Genomic DNA, 19760 nt, shown 5'->3' with positions numbered 1-19760 from the left:
ACTGCTTAGCCACAAAATTAGCAAAAAATATGTGTGGAGTATCATTTGGTTTTTGCATTTTCCCTGTTTTTTTGCAGTGAATTAATTCTGTTAGTAATGAAAACACATCATAAAGATAATTTGTGTGTGTGTGTGTATATACTGTATGTATATATATATACTCCGCCGGTCATAGTTTAGAGTGGTCTCAATTTTTTTTCCAGGAGAAAAGTAATACGGAGAGCCAGGAAGGCTAGAAGAGGAGAAAGATAAATGCAGTTAGGAGAGGAGGGAAGACCTGTGTCTTGAATAGCTTTTTGAAGTATAGGACACCCCTGCTCTAACAGTGCTTGGGAGGCTGTTCCACCATTGGGCAACAAGGCATGAGAACAGTCTGGGGTGCCGTGACTGTACAGCCGGCCTTGCCAGATTATGCTCCTGTGAAGAGCGCAGCAGACAAGGGGTAACATGGGCTCTGACAAGAGTGTTCAAGTAAGAGGAAGCAGATCCAGCTTGAACGCTGCAAATTAGCACTTAATTTAATGTTATGGGACAGGCAGCCAGCGGAGCTCGATGAGCAGCGGAGTGACCTCATGGGTCCGCTTCAGCTGGTTGAAGGCCTGACACGCCTGCATTCTGCACCATCTGAAGTGGTTTCACCACACACACATCCATTAGGAGAACATTGCAGTCGTTGATGAGGGACATCACCATGGTTTTCACCAGCAGTGTAGCATACCGGGTTGGGTACGAGCTGGTTTCTCTGATGTTGAAGAAGGCAAAACGGCATGACTGGGACACTGAGACAATATTGCAACTCGAGTTGCTCAGTTGGTGTCAAGATGTCCTCGTCTCACCTCAGTCAGGTTGCCATAACAACAGAACGAGAAAACCTGTCGCGGCCACTCTTTGTGACATTTTAGTTTTTCCCCTCCCTCAAAGAAAATGGAAAGGTAAATTTCCTAACAGTAATATTTGCTTATGCTAATGAGTTCATGCAAAGCTATGTTCAGCATAGGTAGACAGAGCTAATGGCAGGCACTGTGGCTACAGTTAAGGTTTTTCACTCCGCCTTCATGTGGTTCCTGACGTCTGAAGGAAGAGTTTCAAACAGCGTCTCTTCCGCTATAAGGCCACTGCGCTTTAAAGCACGGCAGCAACCGAGCTCGTGTGGCAGAAGTTCAAAGTGGTTTCCTTTGAGGTCCAAGTATGTCAGGAGAGCGAGGTAGGAAATCTTTGGTGACAATATAGACAGCGAGTTTTTGCCTAGCTTTAGTGTTTTGAGCTTTTTGCAAAAGAAAAGCTCATCTGGCAGGTTTTCTATTTTGTTACATGTGACGGAGAAATACTGTAGACTCTGGAGGACTCCGATTTCGGGAGGGATGAATCGGATGTCGTTGTTGGACAGGTCCAGGTACCGCAGCTTGTTGCACAAGAAGAGGTGTGAAGGCAAAATCTCAATCTTGTTGTGGCTGAAGTAGAGGCGCTCTAAGCTACCGAGCTTCTTGATATGCTCTGGAATATACATGACTCCATTGTACCAAAGCTTGAGGCAAGTGAGTTTTCGAAGGTGTTGGAAGCTGACAATCTCCTCTATTGAGCGGAGGTTATTCTCTTTCAGATCGAGCTCTTGCAGGTTTGTGAGACTGAAGATGGCGTGTGGAATACGCTCCAAATCGCAACGCACCAGCTCCAGCTCAATCAGATTGGACATCTTTTTCAGGTTGTTGAGCATTACCAACTTAGTCCCATCATTGTGCATGTAGAGTCGCTGCAGATGGCTGGATACGTCTACAATAGGCTGGGGTATCTTGGTGAAATTACTCTTAAGGGACAGCGTTTTCAGACACTTCATCTCCCGTAGTGACTCAAACACTATATTTTTAGAGCTCTCTGGGCTTAGAGATCCAGTAAGATAGAGCTCCTCTAAGTTACGCAGGCCATACATCCAGTTTGGAAGTTCCCTGCTATCGTCGAATTTCACACGAAGCACCTTCAGGTTCTCTTTGAGGAAAGAGGTAGCGGTCGTGTGCAACTTTAGAGAGCACTGATAAAGAGACAGTTCCTGAAGGTCTTCCAGCTGAGAGATTGAGGCAGGGATGGTGACATTATTGATGATCTCCAGCTTGAGTGACTGTAGCTCCGTCAACTCAAAGACGGTGTCCGGTAAGCCGGGGAGCATGAACAGCTGAAGCTCAAGCCTGTCGTTTGTGTTCATCTGTAGTCGCTGACGCAGTTTTTCTGCAGTCCACTCGTGGTTGAGGTTCAGCTGTTTGAGCTTGTTTTCGCTCACCTCGGACAGAAACACTGCAAACCGTTTAGAATACAGCGGGTCATACTGATCAATCATGTGCAGCATGAAAGCAAAGTCATTCTTGACGTCGGGAATGTCGTTGATGCCCGTTTCCTGTCGCACATACTCGAAGGAGTATTCCTTCAGTGAGCGGTAAAACAGCCAGTAAGAGGCGTAAAGGCTTGTTAGGCCGTAGACCGCCACTAAACACAGGTAACAGTAAGACAGCTTGGAAAATAGATGAGCCATAGTGTGATTGCATTCAAAGTTCTTGTAACCCGTCATGTCCTGGATTTCAACCTCACATGGTACTCTATTTCTCACTTCATTCACCAGGGAACTATTGTATGCAATGATGAGGAGGAACTTAAACACCTTAAACACTGTCTGGCGAACATACATCAGGTAGAGGATGTCTCCTTCCTCAACGTGCAGACGGAATTTCTTCACCTTTTCAAAAAGCGCTTTCGCTTGTTCACCTTCTTTTTTGTCAAGAACACTGGCCGATGGCTTGTCCGCTACAATTTTCTCTGGGATGGACCGGAGAGACTGTGTCTTCTCCAAACTTTCTTCACCGGGAGACACGGCAATGTTGGACCTCGAGGCGCAACTCTTTTTTTGGTCCTTTTCCTCTGGATTTTCTCCTGATACCTCCGACAGAGCTCGCGTAGTCCAGGGAGAGTCAAAGCACTTGCCAAGCATGGATATGAAATGCTCTATTTTTGAGCTTGAGCCAGGAAATTTGAACCAGAAGTTGCTGCACACCATGAAGACTAGCGTGTGAATGAGAACTAAATAAGGAAAGTACTTGGCATACCAATGCAGAGCCTTCTCATAACACATCTGATTGATGTAACTGTACTGTTGAAGATCCAGATCAGTTTTCAGGCCTGTCATTTCTCTTGGCTTCACTGAAATATTGGCTTGCATGTTTATCAGCGACTTCACTTCCATTTCACTTGTGTTCTCTGAAGCCGATGGTATCCTCTGAGGAAGACATATGATTTTATCTTGCATTACCTGAAACAAGATGCAAAAGAAAAGACATTTGGACACGTTGGAGACAACGATCATTGTGCTTACATGCATTTACGGCAAACGACAGTGTAAAGCCAGCTTTTTCAGGGGCTCGTTTTGTGCAAGAAATCGCGTTTGTCTAATTTAGGTTGGAGATTAGACCACGATCAAAGAAACATGCTGGTTTGTTTGAAGATATCCCTCTGTCAAAACAGTAGGGGTGCCAATTAAACTGGTTCCAACAGAAACCGCAGTGTTGTCTGGTAAATAATAATAACCCTGCTTCAGTGTTGGGCCTGCGAGGCATTGTGGGTTTTTTTTTTCCAGCAAGGATAATGAAATAGATCCAAGCTGACAGACCTTCCGAGTTTGTAACAACTTCTGCTGTTTGCCTCCTGACATTTCAAGTCAAGTGTAAGACTGAGATATGTGAAGACAACATATTCCCACAACTCCCACCAAAATCTATAACCTCCTTTTTTGGGTGAGCATCGCCCTAGACTAGTGGATTCTTTTCGATACATGCTATGGATAAATTAAAAACTTTTACTGTCACATTAAATCTGTTTCCATTAAATAGCAAAATGTGAAAAAAAAATTCAAAATATCAAAAGGAAAAACTACTTCTTATTGTTAATTATGTTTAAACATTGGTAAAGCTAGTATGTTTGGTTTGTGTAATGAGCTCTGGTAAAAAAAAAATATTAACATTAAGGCTAGGCAAGCAGACAGAGACATGCTAATGACATACCATAATCATATTATGTATTATGTGAAAAACTTCCACTTCCATAATTTCCCAGATCAGAAAATTCCTTCCTAATAAACATATATGCAGTATTTTGGACAAGGGATAAATAAGCCTTCAAACATGGAATGGATTATATTTCATCTTCATCTTTACAAACACAGCATCTTAAAAACACACACACCCGAGTAGGACAGCAGCAGACTAGCATGGTCTGTCTTTTTTACGGGGCTGTGTTAATCATAAATGTTGAAGGGAAAAAGCCTTCCACTCGTCTTGTGATTAAAAGTCTAAACCTTTTAAGCCTCCATCCAGAAAGCGGCAGAAAAACACAACATACTTCAGAAACTTGGACTCAGCACAAACTGCGGCGTGCCACAGGGAAATGGTGATTTCGGCTGGTAATGCGTTTCTGACGTCATGTTTCTGTTTGAAAGACGACTATTACGCGCAAAATCACTCACACTTCATTTGTTTGGACGTAGAGAACCGTGCACTAATTCCACTGTGCTTCTGGGCAAGCCTGCTTTCTCCCTCTAAATGTTCTAAATACATGTGCTACTGTGTTGCATGTTAAGATAACAAAGTAATACGACATAATGACATGTTGATAATGTTGTAATTCATAAAGTAAACTTAGCTACACAAATTGTCGTTCAAAAACACTGTTGCATTGAGACAGATAGAGAAACAATAGCTGCTTGCTCCCTGATAAATATCCTGGTAACAGATTTTATACAAATATTCTTGCTTTCATTTCCAGGATTTACACTACAGATAATTTGCAGGAGCCAAAATATTTTCCAGTTCCTACCATAGAGGGGCTAAGCGCATGGCCGAAGGAGTTCTTGATCTTACGCTTACTAAGAGGGGCTGGGTGGGGGGAATGTTTCCATCTGTAAACTTCTGACATACTGAATGCGTCCTTTGCTGCACAGAGTCCAGGTTGTAAAAGCAGGAAGTGAGTGATTCGGAGTTGGTGCCAAGAAGGGAGGATTGAGCTCCGACGCTGCTTCACAGAGATGAAAAGATCATTTCTGCCGGTTAAATGTTAAAAGGGCAACTCATTTTTATCTCGTAAACATGTTGCTGTTCAAGCCACGCCTTAACATCGCTCTTAAATAAGAAACACACGCAGCACAAGTCATGAGAAAAACTTTAAGGTCAATTATTAAGGTAAAGGCTGCTTCCCTAAGTCGTGACATCACGGCGACGCATCATTACCAACCTGAAGAGTGCATCCGAAGACGCCAATCATGAGCATGATGACCGACAGATAGTCGGTAAACACATCCCACCACGGCTTCAGGACTCGGAACGCCGGCTGTTGTTCAGAGAACTGACGGAATTCCATCACAGGGATCATGATGCCTGTTGGGAAAGGAGAGAACATCAGCCCACGGACAGCACCGGTGTGCTTTATGGAAGAAAGATGGAGAGAATGCATTTTAATTGCCTCCATTAATTGCATACATGAGGAAAAAATAATCACCTCTCCAGTACATGAAGTTTTATGAAAACAAATTTAACCATTTGTGTGCATTGCCGCCCATTTTATTAGCATTACACACAAAGCATTGCAGTGTCCTTCAGCCTCCTAGAGGCGCCGGCGTGGCTGCGGACCAACAGTAGCCCTGCAGGAACTAACAGCCTTCACATTCATTTGACTGGAGCCAGTTTATTGACACAGTGGGGGGGGGGGGTAAATACAAGGGTCCCCGCCAACAAAGTTTAATTACATGTTGTCATCCAGGGTTTTATTGAAATTAATGATATATTTTTGTATTCATTCATTCATCTTCTGAACCGCTTTGTCTGTTACCGGGTCACGGGTCAGGCTGAAGCCTATCCCAGCAGTCAATGGGCGAGAGGCGGGGTACACCCTGGACAAGCCGCCAGTTCATCGCTGGGCCACACGCAGACTGGCAAACACTTATGGGACAAGTTAGTGTAACCAATTAATCTAATTTGCATGTTTTTGGTGGTTGGAAGAACCCGGAGAACCCAGAGAACCCGGAGAGAACCCACGCAGACACGGAGAGAACATGCAAACTCTAAACCTGGGACCTTCTTGCTGTGAGGCAACAGCATCACCACTGCTCCACCGTGCTGCCCTCGATCCTATTATTGATTTATAAATACTAAAAATGACAATAACAAATATAGAATGCGAATAAATTGATACCTGTCCATAACTGATCAGAACCACAACGTATTGATACGCCTCTGGGCAAATGTATTGGTAAATCTGTTGGCAGTTATGCAACATTAATAAGATGCAGGGTACACCCAAGGTAAGATGCCAGCTCATCACGGGGCCACACAAAGTACGAACAACCATGCACCAAACAATTTTGGTGCATGTATTTGGAGGTGGGCAGAAGTCGGAGAACCCGAGGAGACACATGGCAAACATGCAATAGAACACGCATAGAAAGGAATAGAACCTGGAACCCTCTTACTGTGAGGCAAAGGTGCTACCCACTGCCCCACCTAAGAACAATGTCAAAGAATGTACAGTTCTGGTGCCTTGTGAATTTTGCACTTTATTTGCACGCCGAGCCAGAAGTGGCATCAGATTGCAGACTGTCACTGTATTCTAAGCGTGACAGCTTTAATTAAACAGCTTCATTTTCACAGTCACAGTTGTGAGTCAGACAACTCATTTTCATCAGTAGACATCACAGTCATAGGCAGCAGCTCAGGCGGTAAGGCCCCGGATACCGGATGGTTCCGCCCAGCCCGACTCCACAACCCGGAGAGAACACAGACACGGAGAGAACCTGCAAACTCCTCACAGAAAGGCTTCGAGTTGGATTCCAGCCTGTGCCCTTCTTGTTGTCTTGGGAACTTCTCTATTGAATATTTGGCACCTGCTATTTCTTCTGCATTACGGTCAGCTGTGGCTTGCTTTTAAAACCGCTGTATAAATAAATGTTTAACTTGACATTAGCAAATGCTCCGAGGCGCAGTGCCGGCCTGTTGTGAACATCTGGCTTATGAGACGAACCATTGCTTTACAAAGTAGTTAAAATAAGTCGATCCGAACCAATGACAACAATAAGACGCAGCTTATGTCTTTTATTTTTCAATAATAATAATCCTACAACATTATGTTAAGTATTTTAAATCACACGAAACCTTTCAGCCGTCTGCATTCTTTCACGTTTGGTTCTTTAAGTGCATTTTCGATGCACGCTTAGATGCTTTTTGTTCTTTGTTTTCCTGTAGACATCAAGTAAAGGGCTTTAACTCTCCGCTTCCATTTCGTGTTCTGTGGGATTGCCCAGTGTCATAATAAAGATATTGCCCTGATAATGGAATTTCTTAACTCGCTACCACAAACAGTTTCATCTACTGAGGAGAACCCCCCCCCCCCCCCCCCCCCAAAAAAAAAGGAAAAAAAGAAAGCAGAGCAGTGAATGAGTTCCGAGGCAAAGTTTCTGCTGACATTCGTTTCGCTTGATTCTCTGATTATATCTGACATCTGATGACTGCAATGGGAGAGGAGCAGACAACAGTGAATTAACTGGTGGGGATTGCTTTCCTGTTCACAGAAACCAAGTTTCTGCAGCCTTAATAAAATCAGACAGAAAATGATTATCACCATCTCTCACTGTGGACTCATATTCAACAGGCTTTTGTAGCCTTTCATTCTAAGACTCAGTTCCTTTATCAAAGGGAATTGGAAAATGTATTTCAATTGCATTTTAATGTTTATTGTTTAATAAGAGGATGGATTCTCAAATTATTATTATTTTTTTTACAAGGGTGGTGAAGAGGTTTTGGGGTTAGCAGCTGAAGCACATGATTTTATATGAAGTAGGGGAAAAAATCCCTTCTTTCCACAGGATGAGTCATTCATTGAGCTGAGCTGACCAGGCCACATCCTTGTCCCGTCTTGACAGGAAATGTGTCTGAATCCCAGATATCCAAAAACAGACATGTTTGGAACACACCCATTCCCTGGAATTAGAACCCCCCCTCCCCTATTTCATTATGGAAAAAAACTACCCGCACTGCAGAAAGAAAAAAAAGAAAAAAGAAAAATCATTGTAGCAGTTAAAAACGCGACGCACTTCTGTAGATCGTTTAAGTACTTAATCGTGGACAATAATGAAAGTGGAAACTGTCAGTAGATGCGATTCTTCCTGGGATCAGCATCGGTAAATCAGTTACAGATCGATTCAGAGGCGAACTCTGCTCAGAGCGACAGATCGACGCTTTACGCGCGGCCAGTTCACGAGCGTGTGCTCCGAACAGCAGGTAGAGTCTACCTGGGAGACTAACGGTGACCTCAGCATAACGCAGACACCGGACCGCTCCACCGGACCGCCCGCTAAACTCTCTCCCACATCTGCGCGATAATGGAGTCGGATATTACCTTCCTATGAGAGCTGGAGTTCAGGATTCGAGGTGCTCATGCGTTCAGGTTTTGGATCATGAGGTGCGCGTTCTCCCTTCGGTTCTGTGCGCCAACCTTCCTGAGTCCTCAGGCAGACCGTGGAGGCACGGAGTCGTCAGACACAGGGGCGTGGACTGGCGTGGGGACCCGGCCGCGGGGCCGCTGATGCCGGACTGCCCCGCTGCTCCGAATGTTGTTCGCGTCAGCTGATCGGTACCAGAACCGCAGCAGCAGCAGCAGCAGCTCTCTGCTGGTGATGATGATTATCATCCTCATGCATGATACAAAGAAAACTCATGGCTTCTCGTCTTCTATCTCAGTTGTTGCATTTCACACACAAAAAAAGACATAGAACCGAGATAAATTACTTTAAGTGCCTTAAAATAAGTAGACAGTTGTTCTAAATTATGACTTAATTCCCCAAAACCATGAGAAAAGGACAAAAAATAAGGACTTAATAAAATAAATACTAGAAATAATGATTTGGTGCCTTTAAATAAGAAGAATATAGCTCAAAATGACAGTGTTTAAAAATACTGAAAGAAATTGCTCAAAATAAAGACTTATCTCAAACAATGAGCTTGTATCTCAAAATAATGAGAACATGTATTATAAAGACTTATCTCCCAAAATAATGAGAACATGTATTATAAAGACTTATCTCCCAAAATAATGACTTGGTATATGAATATACAGAAAAAATACTTTCACGTACTTAATGCATTTTACAATGCTCAACCCTTTCAGACAGCTCTCTCCTTTTAAGAGAATGCAAATGTTGCCATTCGTAATGCATTATATTTATGAGATGCTACTACCTAAATAACTTCAATAATTCACACTTTACTTTCTCTATTTCTTCCAGCTGTAAAGAGGCTTTTGTGCTATTTTTTATTTGTATAATTCTTTTTAACATTGACAGTTTTTACTGCTGCTTGCGTTCATTCACGGCGGATAAGCCTTGGATGGATGAGTTCATTCATTCATTCATTCATTCATCTTCTTGAAGACGAGACAATTGTGATGTTTTTGTGTAAGTACAAAAGTAATCAGGATATAGTGAAAGGTGCTTCGCCTTATTTCAGCCTTCAAAGGGCTATTTAAAGTTTGTTTATTTTTTAATTTCTTTTTGATCAAGGAAAGTACTAAGACAACCTCCACAACATGAAAATAAAATATAATGGTGTTAAATTCATTAAGCATGGGAAATCACGTATCACAGTTTAAATGTAAATACAACTTCTAAGTTACATAACTAAAATACACATTAATTAATCAAATGTCAGAATTACCATTTGGAACTGTGGCCCATGAATATATATTCCATACATGGTGGGTACTCTGTTCACTTTGCTTTCAATGGCTGCTGTAATTTGAGATGAATAAAGTAAATATTTTATCTGGAGAGATCGGCCATTTAGCGTCAGTGCAAGTTATTGTCATTTCTTAGTTCTTGGGTTCATCTGGTATCAGTTTTTTATTTTTAAAGTTTTTATTTTGAAGGTTTTTTTTATAGATGATTCCTTTTACTCTGAAAGTTGGGTTTTACAATATGTGTGTTTACATCTGTTTTATACTTTTAATACCTGTTTGGTTCTTGTGTTTTGCTTCATGTGTTATCTTTGTGCAGTCTTGTGTGTTATTCGTGCTGCTTCCTCCTCTTCATGTCTGTCTTTCGTCATTCTCCTTTAATGTCTGATTGATCATCACGTTCCCCCTCCTGCCATGTCTCATTGAGCCCAGGGCATTTAAGTCTGCCTCTCTCTCTCTCTCTCTCTCTCTCTCTGCTCTTGAAGCTTGTCTTTTCACTATTCCCAGCTATTTTCTCCTTGTGTAATGTTTCATTGGTTTTGAATCCGGATTGATTTTTTGGACATTGCATTGGCTTTTGCTTTCCTTGGACAGCTTGCATTTTAGATTGATTTCTGGGTGATGATGCCCGCCTGTCATCTGGACCTTTTGGACTTTACACATTAAAATAATTTGAATTGCACCAGTTCACGTGACTGTCTGCATATTGGTCCAAGCTTTGGTCTCAGGTGTTCCGATGATCACAATAAGGCTGAAGCATTTTCAAGAGGGCAAATTTGCTCAGAATAGTATTTTCTTTAACCTTAAAGAAAGTAGTAAGTGTGGAATTTTTTTTGCTTTTAGAAACAAGAGAAAATTTAGATATCATTTACTTTAATCAGAGCGAGATGTTCTTTGTTTCTCTTGAGCTGAATTTGTGATATTGGCGCAAACATTGTTGACCTTCACCTTTCTTTGAAACAGAATACTGTACACCTGCCACCTTTCCTAGGGGGATATCTGTGTAGGCTCTCAGTCATCCAGGTCGATGTAAAGAAGAGCACAAAAAGAAAAGACTAGACATGTTTTAGTTTGGTTGAAGATGTTTCACCTCTCATCCAAGAGCCTTCTTCAGTTCTGTGAGCTGAACATTTCCAAAGGATGCCATTAACCAGTGCTATATTTAAGTGAATATATATATTTAGTGAATTCGACTTGGTTGTCGTAACCTGAATCCGGTCACATAATTAACAAGTGTAGAACAAATAACTATAATGTTGTACCATCAAAATTAAATTTTGTAATTAATAAAGCATTTCAGATTGATGATTTGTTCCACTTTTTGATATTGACGAACAGGCACATATAGCGATTCTCTTTATAATTTCCGACGGCTTTAAACGCAGCACTCCTGTCTGCAGGCCAGGTCGGTACACGGTACCGTTAGCTTCGCGCAGTAACTTCACGTAAGTCGTGATCGCTGACCCGCTGGGTCCGTACTGTTTCGGGATATGGCGTGTGTCACATGCGATGTGGTCTTTTTTTAGAAAGAGGGATTGCTAACAAATATTTCGTATGCTGCTCGTTTAGGATCTCAAATGCTAACGCGAGCTGGTGGGTAATAGCTTTAGCCATGTAATGTGAGACTGGTTGTATCACTAGCACACTCTGCTAACAAGGCTAACGTGTCCTGTGGCTCAGTGGGGGCGAGGTGTCACGTGACGAGAAGCTGACGACAAACATGTGGTGCGACAATGTTTTCGTTCCGTCGCTGCAGGGAATGCCTCAGGCCGCGCTGGTTCCACGCAGAATCATTCCGTGCGTGCGTTGTTTCAAGCCTAAACGACTTGTTGCACTTAAAATTTAATTATTGTTCAAAAATAATGGCGCGGTTGACAGTTTCACACGTAAAATAGATGATTGATAGCCGTTGGAAAGTTTAATCTGTAAGTAGGATATTACATGATGCGAGGAAAAATTATGACCAACCTCTTTAAATGTTGTGTGGAATGAAGTGCTAGTTTCTTTTAAGGTTTGGTCTTGATTATTCAAGTCATGATATCCAATAATTCAAATCCATCGTCGCCTTTGGATCCAGACAGATTTGCTTACTTTGAATGTGCTTGTTTTCCACATCTATTTCTTCAGGAAATTATTAAGGACAACTATTGGGAGAGATGGCTGTGTAGGCATCCATAGAGCTCCAACTCCAGTCAAAAGAATCCTTCTGAAGCCCGACTGATCCCTGTCAAATCCTGCTTTCAACAAGGTTTTCATTTTGCGTAGAAGTGTAACTGTTGTCACTCCTTTAAGCATGTAATATTTGGCATTGGCAGGGTGGTGCAGTGGATAGCACTGTTAGCTCACAACAAAAAGAGTGTATGTTCTCTCTGTGTCTGCGTGGGTTGTCTCCGAGTTCCTCCCACATGCAGTTTATCAAAATCCAATCAGTTTAGGTGAATTGGTCACACAAAAATTGTCCGTATAGGTGTGAGTGTGACCTTGCGTGTTTGTTTGTCTTTCGTGTGGCCCCATGATGTGCTGGAAACGTGTCCGGGGTGTAACCCGCCTCTCGCCCATAGCCAGCTCGGATAGGCTCCAGCAACGCACGCGGCCCAGAAAGCGTATAAACGACTATAGACTCCAAGAAAACGGACGGATGGAGAGATTCAGCTACAGTGAGAGCCATTATCAGGAAGACTCTGTGTTTGCAGAGAGTAATTGTCTTCATATGAATGATGACAAGAAAGGAAATTACCATGTCGTTTTCACTTGCAGCTATTAGTGCTCAATAATTGCATGTTTGGCACGAACAGTTGGAAATGGAACATGAGCAAACCGGTCCAGCCGGTCCCACAGCACACTCCTTTCTGTTTTACAGCATGAATGTAACACGGCAGGTCCTGAATAGCTGTAAAGTTAGCTATCGCTCAGTTCACATCAAGGGCAGGGGAAGGTCTTGTTCCTCACAGGTGAGCCACCTTCATTATTGCTTGAATAGCATTCCTAAATGTAAATAACTTTTTTTTGTTAAATAAAGTGAAGTCAATTACATCAGATCCTATGTGTGAGTTTAAATATTGTTTTAGTTTTTAATTTGATACAAGGTACAAATGTAAATTAATACTTAAGGAAGAGTTTGCCTAAAATTGCCTACAAACATCTGGGTCTGTAAAATCATTACAACCTTATTTTCTAAAAAGTTCGATGCTGTGTAAAATGTAAATAGCAACAGAATATCGTGATATATAAATTGTTTAAACCTCCATATTAAATTTGAAATGGCACAAAGGCAACATATTGGATTTGACATGAGCAATTTAAGAACTATTTTAAAACTGCATGCCTATCTTTAATATGAAGCTCATTAGTACATAAAACTGGCAATAAAAGAGTGGCTTAGGGTATATATATATATATTATTAGTGTGCGTGTCTGTGTTACATGTTACATTTGGAGAGCAAGCAGATTGCCTCTGGCTGCTCTGTGTGTACTAATTGTTTAACCAAAGATTAATTTCTGTTTAATCCTGGATTTGTTTAGCAGAGTACGAGGATGTCACGACACACCAACTCAAAAAGAATTGAGGGGCTGAACAAGAATGTTTGGTAAGTGAAAGGAAACTGCATGGATGGCTTTTTATGGAAGCACAGGAGAAATGCTGTTTATAGTTGTCTGATCAGGTTCAGTTTCACACCATTCTATTTAATGATAAGAGCTCTCTGGCAGTTAGAGTTAGAGTCAATAAAATAACGTGAAGAAACTGAATGTAAAATGTTTCAAAACATTGCATGGCCATTTGACTACCTTTTTGTTTGTTTGTATGTTTTTGTTTCTTTATTCAGGAACATTTGTGACCTCCATTATTGACTTTTTTCATTGTCAATGCAGGGTTGTATTTACTGCAATGACATCAGACCCATCCATCGTTAACCTGGGCCAGGGCAAGCCAGACATCCCTCCACCTCCTTATGTCAAGGAGGCCTTAGCAAAGGCTGCATCAGTGGACGCTCTGAACCAGTACACCAGAGGCTTCGTAAGGCTGAGTGAACTGCAGCACCACCTGGCCGTCGTCTACGGCTCACAGAAAATCACTAGCGAGGCTCTCACACTTCTTTTATCCTGAACGTTACGATAGCTAGTGTTGTGTTTTAGAATGAGAGAGAAAGATTGCAGTTCAGATTGGGTGGTGGTGAAGATCAAAGAGGTCATAGTTCAATGTCCACTGTGTAGAACCAGTCGTTTTCCATTACAGGACAGCTGTGATGTGGACAGATGTGTCCACATGTGTTCAAAACTGCCGTGGCAGAGTCTTCAAACATAACACACTCTTCTCATCCACCTCTCCTGATTCCCATCAAGATATTAACATAGGAATGTCTGCACTTGGCTAATCAAGTTCTGGGAATCGATTTTATTGGTGTAGGGTTGAGTAGAGTTGGTACTAGACAGTGTAAGTTCTACTCTTGATTATTCACCCCATGTAGTGTACAGTATTCATTGAAATATTTACATTTGCTATTTGTTTGTTTTGTTTTAGATACAATGTTCTAGTGCTCTTGATTTTCCAGGGCCATCCACTTTTGGTGAAGGCGCTTTCTCAGGTTTATGGGAAGGTCTGTGGGCGCCAGATCGACCCTTTTAAAGAAATCCTGGTGACTGTCGGGGGATATGGTTCCTTATTCAGCGCTATACAAGGGCTGGTGGATGAAGGAGATGAGGTACAGACTTTCATCTCATACAGGTTTATAGGCTCTGACTCATTGTCATGCTGCCCTCTGTAATGTTTCTCCCTTCAGGTCATCATCATAGAACCTTTCTTTGATTGTTATGTGCCTATGGTGAAAATGGCAGGGGCCAAGCCTGTGTTGATTCCGCTACGTGTTGTAAGTTCAGCCTGATGCTAGAATGAGTCAGACCCGACTCTGCCTGCCTGTAGATTTCAGACGCAAGATGTCTTGTCAAAATTGTAGAAATCTGGAAAGAAGACACTCACAGGTGCCGATTGGTTTCTTGACCCGGATGAGCTTTCCAGCAAATTCAGTTCCAAAACAAAGGCCATCATCATCAACACCCCCCACAATCCCATCGGGAAGGTGAGCATGCCTCACTCATCATTCACCATGTCTGAAACATGCAAGCATTTGTGGACCAGACACGTCGTCCGTTGCTCCGTCCTCCCCCTGCAGGTCTTCACCAGAGAGGAGCTGCAGATGATCTCTGACCTCTGCATCAAACATGACGCTCTGTGCATCAGTGATGAGGTTTATGAGTGGCTCGTCTACAAGGGACACCAACATGTCAAAATTGGTACGTGTACAGCAGAAACAGGCTCCACACAGTAATGGTTTGTTTCTTTACAAGCAGCTGGTTTGGGTCAAGCCACACCCGAACATTTAGTTCACACCACTTAAAATTAACTGGTTTATATCGAAGATCACAGTCCCAAAACGACAAATTTGAATTTGTTTATGCTTGAGTTGTGGCTGCTCCCAATCTATTGAAAAGTTTTCCAGTTCATATCTGACCTGCAAACCTCTTAGAAACATAAATTTACCACTTGCTCCACGCTGTTTACGGTTTAATGCTTGCTTTGTCTTTACAATCTCCTGAGGCTCTTTTTTTCTTTGGTTAAATTATTTTTGTTTTTTTTGCTTCCATAGCAACTCTGCCGGGAATGTGGGAAAGAACAGTCACCATCGGCAGTGGAGGGAAAACATTTAGTGTCACTGGATGGAAGGTTAAAAGGAAATCTGATTGCAAATTGCGAACCCATTTTCCAGTACAGTATTCGTCGCTCACTTTCATATTGCATGTGTTTTTCTCCTAGCTTGGTTGGTCTGTCGGACCTGAGCACTTGATAAAACATCTTCAGACTGTCATGCAGAATTCTTTATACGCCTGCCCAACGCCTTTACAGGTACGTGTTTGTGTGGTCCCTATGAGAAAGTAAAGGGTCATCTAGCTATTTTCTCAATTTGTTCCTTGTGACCGTTTCTTCAGGAGGCAATGGCACAAGGTTTGCTCCATAACTTTGAGCTGATGGGTCAGCCAGAGTGCTACTTCTCCTCCTTAGCAGAAGAACTCGAGGCCAAAAAGGACCGTCTGGCTGCCATCCTGCAGGAGGCTGGAATGACTCCTGTCGTCCCAGAGGGAGGATATTTTATGATTGTGGACGTCTCCGCTCTCAGTGAGTCACTGGATCTTTCAAACGGCATCACTAATAACACATTTGCATTGGTGATGGTTGTAAGTAGTATCGATGAGTGCAGCACGGTCGGTCAATCTACGTGCATCAAAATGTTTTTTTCTTACTTCATGGCGAGTCGTAGCTGTAAGGTCTTGTTGGAGTTACGAGGTTTTCACGCCAGCTAAGCCATTGCTTGATATGCTGATGATATGCTCCAGATATTGGGAATTCACAAATGTTCAGTTCACGTTGTTCTTCGATGCAAAGCCAAAAACATGATTGAAGTCATGGATTTTGCTGGACTCCCCTAGCTTGCCTTGTGTTGCTCACACCCTCCAGCTGGCTGATACCAAGGGTCCTTTTGGCTCAGAAAGGTGTCGCTAATGTGCTAGCAGTAGGATGTATAATAGACACTTTTAGCACTCTGCAGTACTATGTGAGTGTTTCTTCTTTCCAAAGAAAGCGAGTGGTGAGAATCGTTCAACGTGACCGCGGTGTCTCTGTAAGTGATTTGGCACGCCAGTGCGAGCGGAGTACATCGACGATGTGCACAATCCTCAAACAGAACGATTCTGTCAAGAACTCAAAGCCTTCCAAAGGCAGAACTATTATGTTTAAGTTTTCGTAAGTGTACGTGTAAAGTACAATTACATAATAAAGTATTATGTAAAAAAATATGCAAAACAGTGTGAATAAGAAAGTCGTACCGGATCGGTCGAGGCCCGGGTTAACAACGACCGTCAGCAGCGTTGTTAACCCACGGGACGCTGCTGGAAGCTGGATTACTGTAGGTCGCAGACAGAGATGAAGAAGAGGAGGAAGACGGGTTCATCAGCAACGAGGGAAGAAGGAATGGAAGCGTTTAGGACTGAGAGTAGGGGCTTTGAATGTGTCTGCTACTAGAACCTAGAGCTCAGCAATTTTATCAATTATCAATATATCGATATTTTGTTTCCCCAGCGAGTATCAATACATTAAACCCCATTTAAGTCCCCCGTGTACCGCACGGGAAGTGACGTCATGCCACACACGTTGCCATTTCTGTGTGGAGAGGGCTTGCTCTGTTCCAACGCGCGTAACTCTAGATCTGATAAGACTATGAAATAATGAATAAGTCATAACGATAAGTAATGAAAATAACTATCCAACCGAGTCCTGATCGGTAGCTACGTCCAATTCCGATCGAGTCTGCAAGCACGTGGTCAGGCCCAATTTCCGATCGCGTGATCCGATCGGGACATCCCTAGTAATGATGATTCTTCATCATTGCCTCGTTTCTTGCCTTATTGTCACGAGCAAATACTTTTCTTTTTAAACAATTTCAAACTTTGGAATAACTTTTTTTTTTTTACCAAAACTCGCCTGGGATCAGCTCAGCGTTGGGAACACCGCTCAGTTGGTCCTGGATACTAATCAATACTTTGTGTTCATTGTAGATCAGGACTTGTCTCATCTGGTCAATGATGGTGAAGCCTCTGACTGGACGTTTGTGAGGTGGATGATTAAAGAGAAGGTAAATTCACTGTCTTCCTACGTGCTGCCTTCAGTTTACAGTTGTTTTGACTTCTGCTCATTGTGCTATCATTGCTTTTCGTTTTCTTAATTGCTGTTCTTACTCATGAAGAAACTTGCAGCCATTCCAGTTACAGCATTTGTAGGAGACGAGTCCAAGAAGCAGTTTGAGAAATATATTCGCTTTTGCTTCATCAAGGTAAAGACAAACTTCAACACATTCAAGATTCAAGAGTATTTATTGTCATTATGCTAACACAACAAAATCTTGTGAAGGCCCACGGCTTAAGGCACACACATCCATCCTGCATTAGAAAGATTTATGTTCGTTTCATTTGATTTTAAAAACCCATTTTGGTAACCTCCACTTGTCGGTCTGTTAACAGCAAGACGGTACTCTGAATGCAGCGGAGAACATCTTGAAAAACTGGAGCCGGATTTAAAGGGAAGCAGCATCTGATGCCTGAAGAACTGTGTTCAAACTGAGGCAATGACGTTGTAATGTTGTACGCAAACCTCAGATGGGTCAGTTATTGATAGTTAAACTAGTTGTAGTAACATGTCTCTTCATGGTTTCACTTCTTTTTGATTTTCTGGAGTTTAATATCCCTAGATGTGATGTGACATAATCATGGTGGAGTCAGTTTCAGTTTGGTGGATTTAAACAATCTTTCATTCATAATTCTGTGCGATTTGAAAACGAATTTGCGCTGTGTCTATCATCAAACTAAAACCATTCATGATGTCACAGCACTGACTTCTGTTCAAACGTACAGCTTTCATTTGACAACTGGAAGTTTTAAAAATAAGTTAATTGGTCCTCTGTTTAGACTGAACAAACACGCTCCTGTAAAACGTTGAATTCATGTTTCTATTAAATGGAATTCAAGGAGCTGCTCTTCGAGTTCATTTGTGCAACATTTGAAAATAATTATTTGTCATCAAATAACACTGCTCTGCAATGCGAATATTGACCTGTGTTGGCTCTTCGACCACTAGAGGGAGACAAAGTACACCAGAAGGCGATAAAACGTACATGGAGTGTTCAGTGTTTGGCCTCCTATTTTACAACCAAAATGGAAAATCAAGTCAACCGCCGAGCCATGTTGTGTTTTATTTAAATTGTTTCAACAAAAAAATTAATAATGCAATTTTTATTTTCACAAATCACATCTTTTACTGCCTTTGTGAAATGGAAGAAATCAAGAGGGCTTTAATGTGGTCACGATAACAGGAAAAAATGTGAGGAAAAACAATTGAATCTTCGTGCAATGACACAAACGTCCAGAGAGATTTTAACATTAGTAAAATATTCACAAGAAGGTGAGCTTTCACGTTACAGCTTTTAGTCGCGTCTGAGCCACATAAAGTCTGGTAGAAGCTAAATGGGAATAAGAGAAGCCCCTTCAGTCTTCTGAACTCGACCTCTGTTGCAATGATGGCTCTAACCAATCAAAGTGATCCACATGGAGAAGTAAGAGCTCATTTCTAGATGAGGAAACTGCCTCAGACCCAGAGAACAGATGACGAGACTGCTGGCTGGTTGCATTCTTTACCTCCGCTTATGCATCATCCATGCCGTCTAGTTTCCATGACATCATGAGCCTACATAAACATGACGGTTCACAGGGTCAAGGTGCATGGATGTTAATCTAGGGGGCTGGAGGGGCTGCCGTCGCTCCCTCCACACCTCCCTCCCAGTTTTCACGTAGAACTGTGCAGCTTCGTCCTTCCCCATGCCCAGACTTCGAGCGGAGTCCTTCAGAACGTTAACTTAAAAGATTCCAACAGATGATGCTTGCCTCTCAGATGAAGTGCAGACGGACCGTCGCTGTTTTTAAATATAATAAGCCATTAGAAATAAGACATTCTTCTGGCTTTCTTTTTTTTCTTTCTGTATTTGCTGATTTAACATTTGCTCAGTTTACAGAACTGTATAAATCAATGACTGTCACCACGAGTGATTTTCTCACGCATAGGAATATCCAGCATCGTAGATGTTTCATGATACCGTTGTTGTAATGCGGAGTGAAAGCTGAACAACTGCAGTTTAAAGCCTGGACTGGGCTGGACTTCATTATGCTGTTGTCCCCTCTTATCCTTCTTATGCAGTGTGCAGTCGCCAATCCCTGAGGATTAGATGTCTGCCGGCACAATAGCATCGTCATTTATGTTAATTATAATTATTGTGCCAATAATCTAATGCCTCGATCCTGTTATGCGGGAGGATTTAGGTTATTGTTGTTGTCCTTAAAATAACACCGGATGCGAGTGGCTTCATGTCGTCTCTCGGTTGCCATGATGATATCATTACATTCTCGATGCG

The 19760-nt window shown here is 42.2% G+C and overlaps 2 protein-coding genes across 2 annotated transcripts; one reads left to right on the top strand and one right to left on the bottom strand.

The window, feature by feature from the left end:
* Positions 1-1042: 1042 nt before the first annotated feature.
* lrrc8c (leucine rich repeat containing 8 VRAC subunit C) lies at positions 1043-5403 on the bottom strand. Its single transcript, XM_068743039.1, has 2 exons — positions 5266-5403; positions 1043-3292 (listed from the first exon to the last, which is right to left on the bottom strand). The coding sequence occupies exons 1-2, from the start codon at positions 5401-5403 to the stop codon at positions 1043-1045; spliced, it is 2388 nt and encodes a 795-aa protein (XP_068599140.1).
* A 5764-nt stretch (positions 5404-11167) lies between these two features.
* LOC137899035 (kynurenine--oxoglutarate transaminase 3-like) lies at positions 11168-18331 on the top strand. Its single transcript, XM_068743040.1, has 15 exons — positions 11168-11198; positions 11881-12001; positions 12614-12704; positions 13276-13340; positions 13624-13768; positions 14304-14453; positions 14532-14618; positions 14706-14828; positions 14922-15042; positions 15396-15472; positions 15563-15652; positions 15736-15922; positions 17359-17435; positions 17547-17633; positions 17821-18331. The coding sequence occupies exons 3-15, from the start codon at positions 12615-12617 to the stop codon at positions 17875-17877; spliced, it is 1356 nt and encodes a 451-aa protein (XP_068599141.1). The 5' UTR covers positions 11168-11198; positions 11881-12001; position 12614; the 3' UTR covers positions 17878-18331.
* The last annotated feature ends 1429 nt before the right edge of the window (positions 18332-19760 follow it).

The sequence above is a fragment of the Brachionichthys hirsutus genome, chromosome 9 (assembly GCF_040956055.1).
Source record: "Brachionichthys hirsutus isolate HB-005 chromosome 9, CSIRO-AGI_Bhir_v1, whole genome shotgun sequence".
Lineage (NCBI taxonomy): Eukaryota > Metazoa > Chordata > Actinopteri > Lophiiformes > Brachionichthyidae > Brachionichthys > Brachionichthys hirsutus.
Note: the sequence above shows the minus strand (reverse complement) of the source record. Positions and strands in the feature narration are given on the sequence as shown.

Excerpts from the sequence above, each read along its gene's own strand:
- lrrc8c (XM_068743039.1), bottom strand. The coding sequence starts at position 5,403 with ATGATCCCTGTGATGGAATTCCGTCAGTTCTCTGAACAACAGCCGGCG. Across the intron at positions 3,293-5,265 it reads TCTTCGGATGCACTCTTCAG|GTAATGCAAGATAAAATCAT; the intron begins GTTGGTAATGAT and ends ATCTTGTTTCAG.
- LOC137899035 (XM_068743040.1), top strand. The coding sequence starts at position 12,615 with ATGAATGTAACACGGCAGGTCCTGAATAGCTGTAAAGTTAGCTATCGC. Across the intron at positions 13,769-14,303 it reads ACCAGTACACCAGAGGCTTC|GGCCATCCACTTTTGGTGAA; the intron begins GTAAGGCTGAGT and ends TTGATTTTCCAG. Across the intron at positions 14,619-14,705 it reads TGTTGATTCCGCTACGTGTT|AAATCTGGAAAGAAGACACT; the intron begins GTAAGTTCAGCC and ends TCAAAATTGTAG.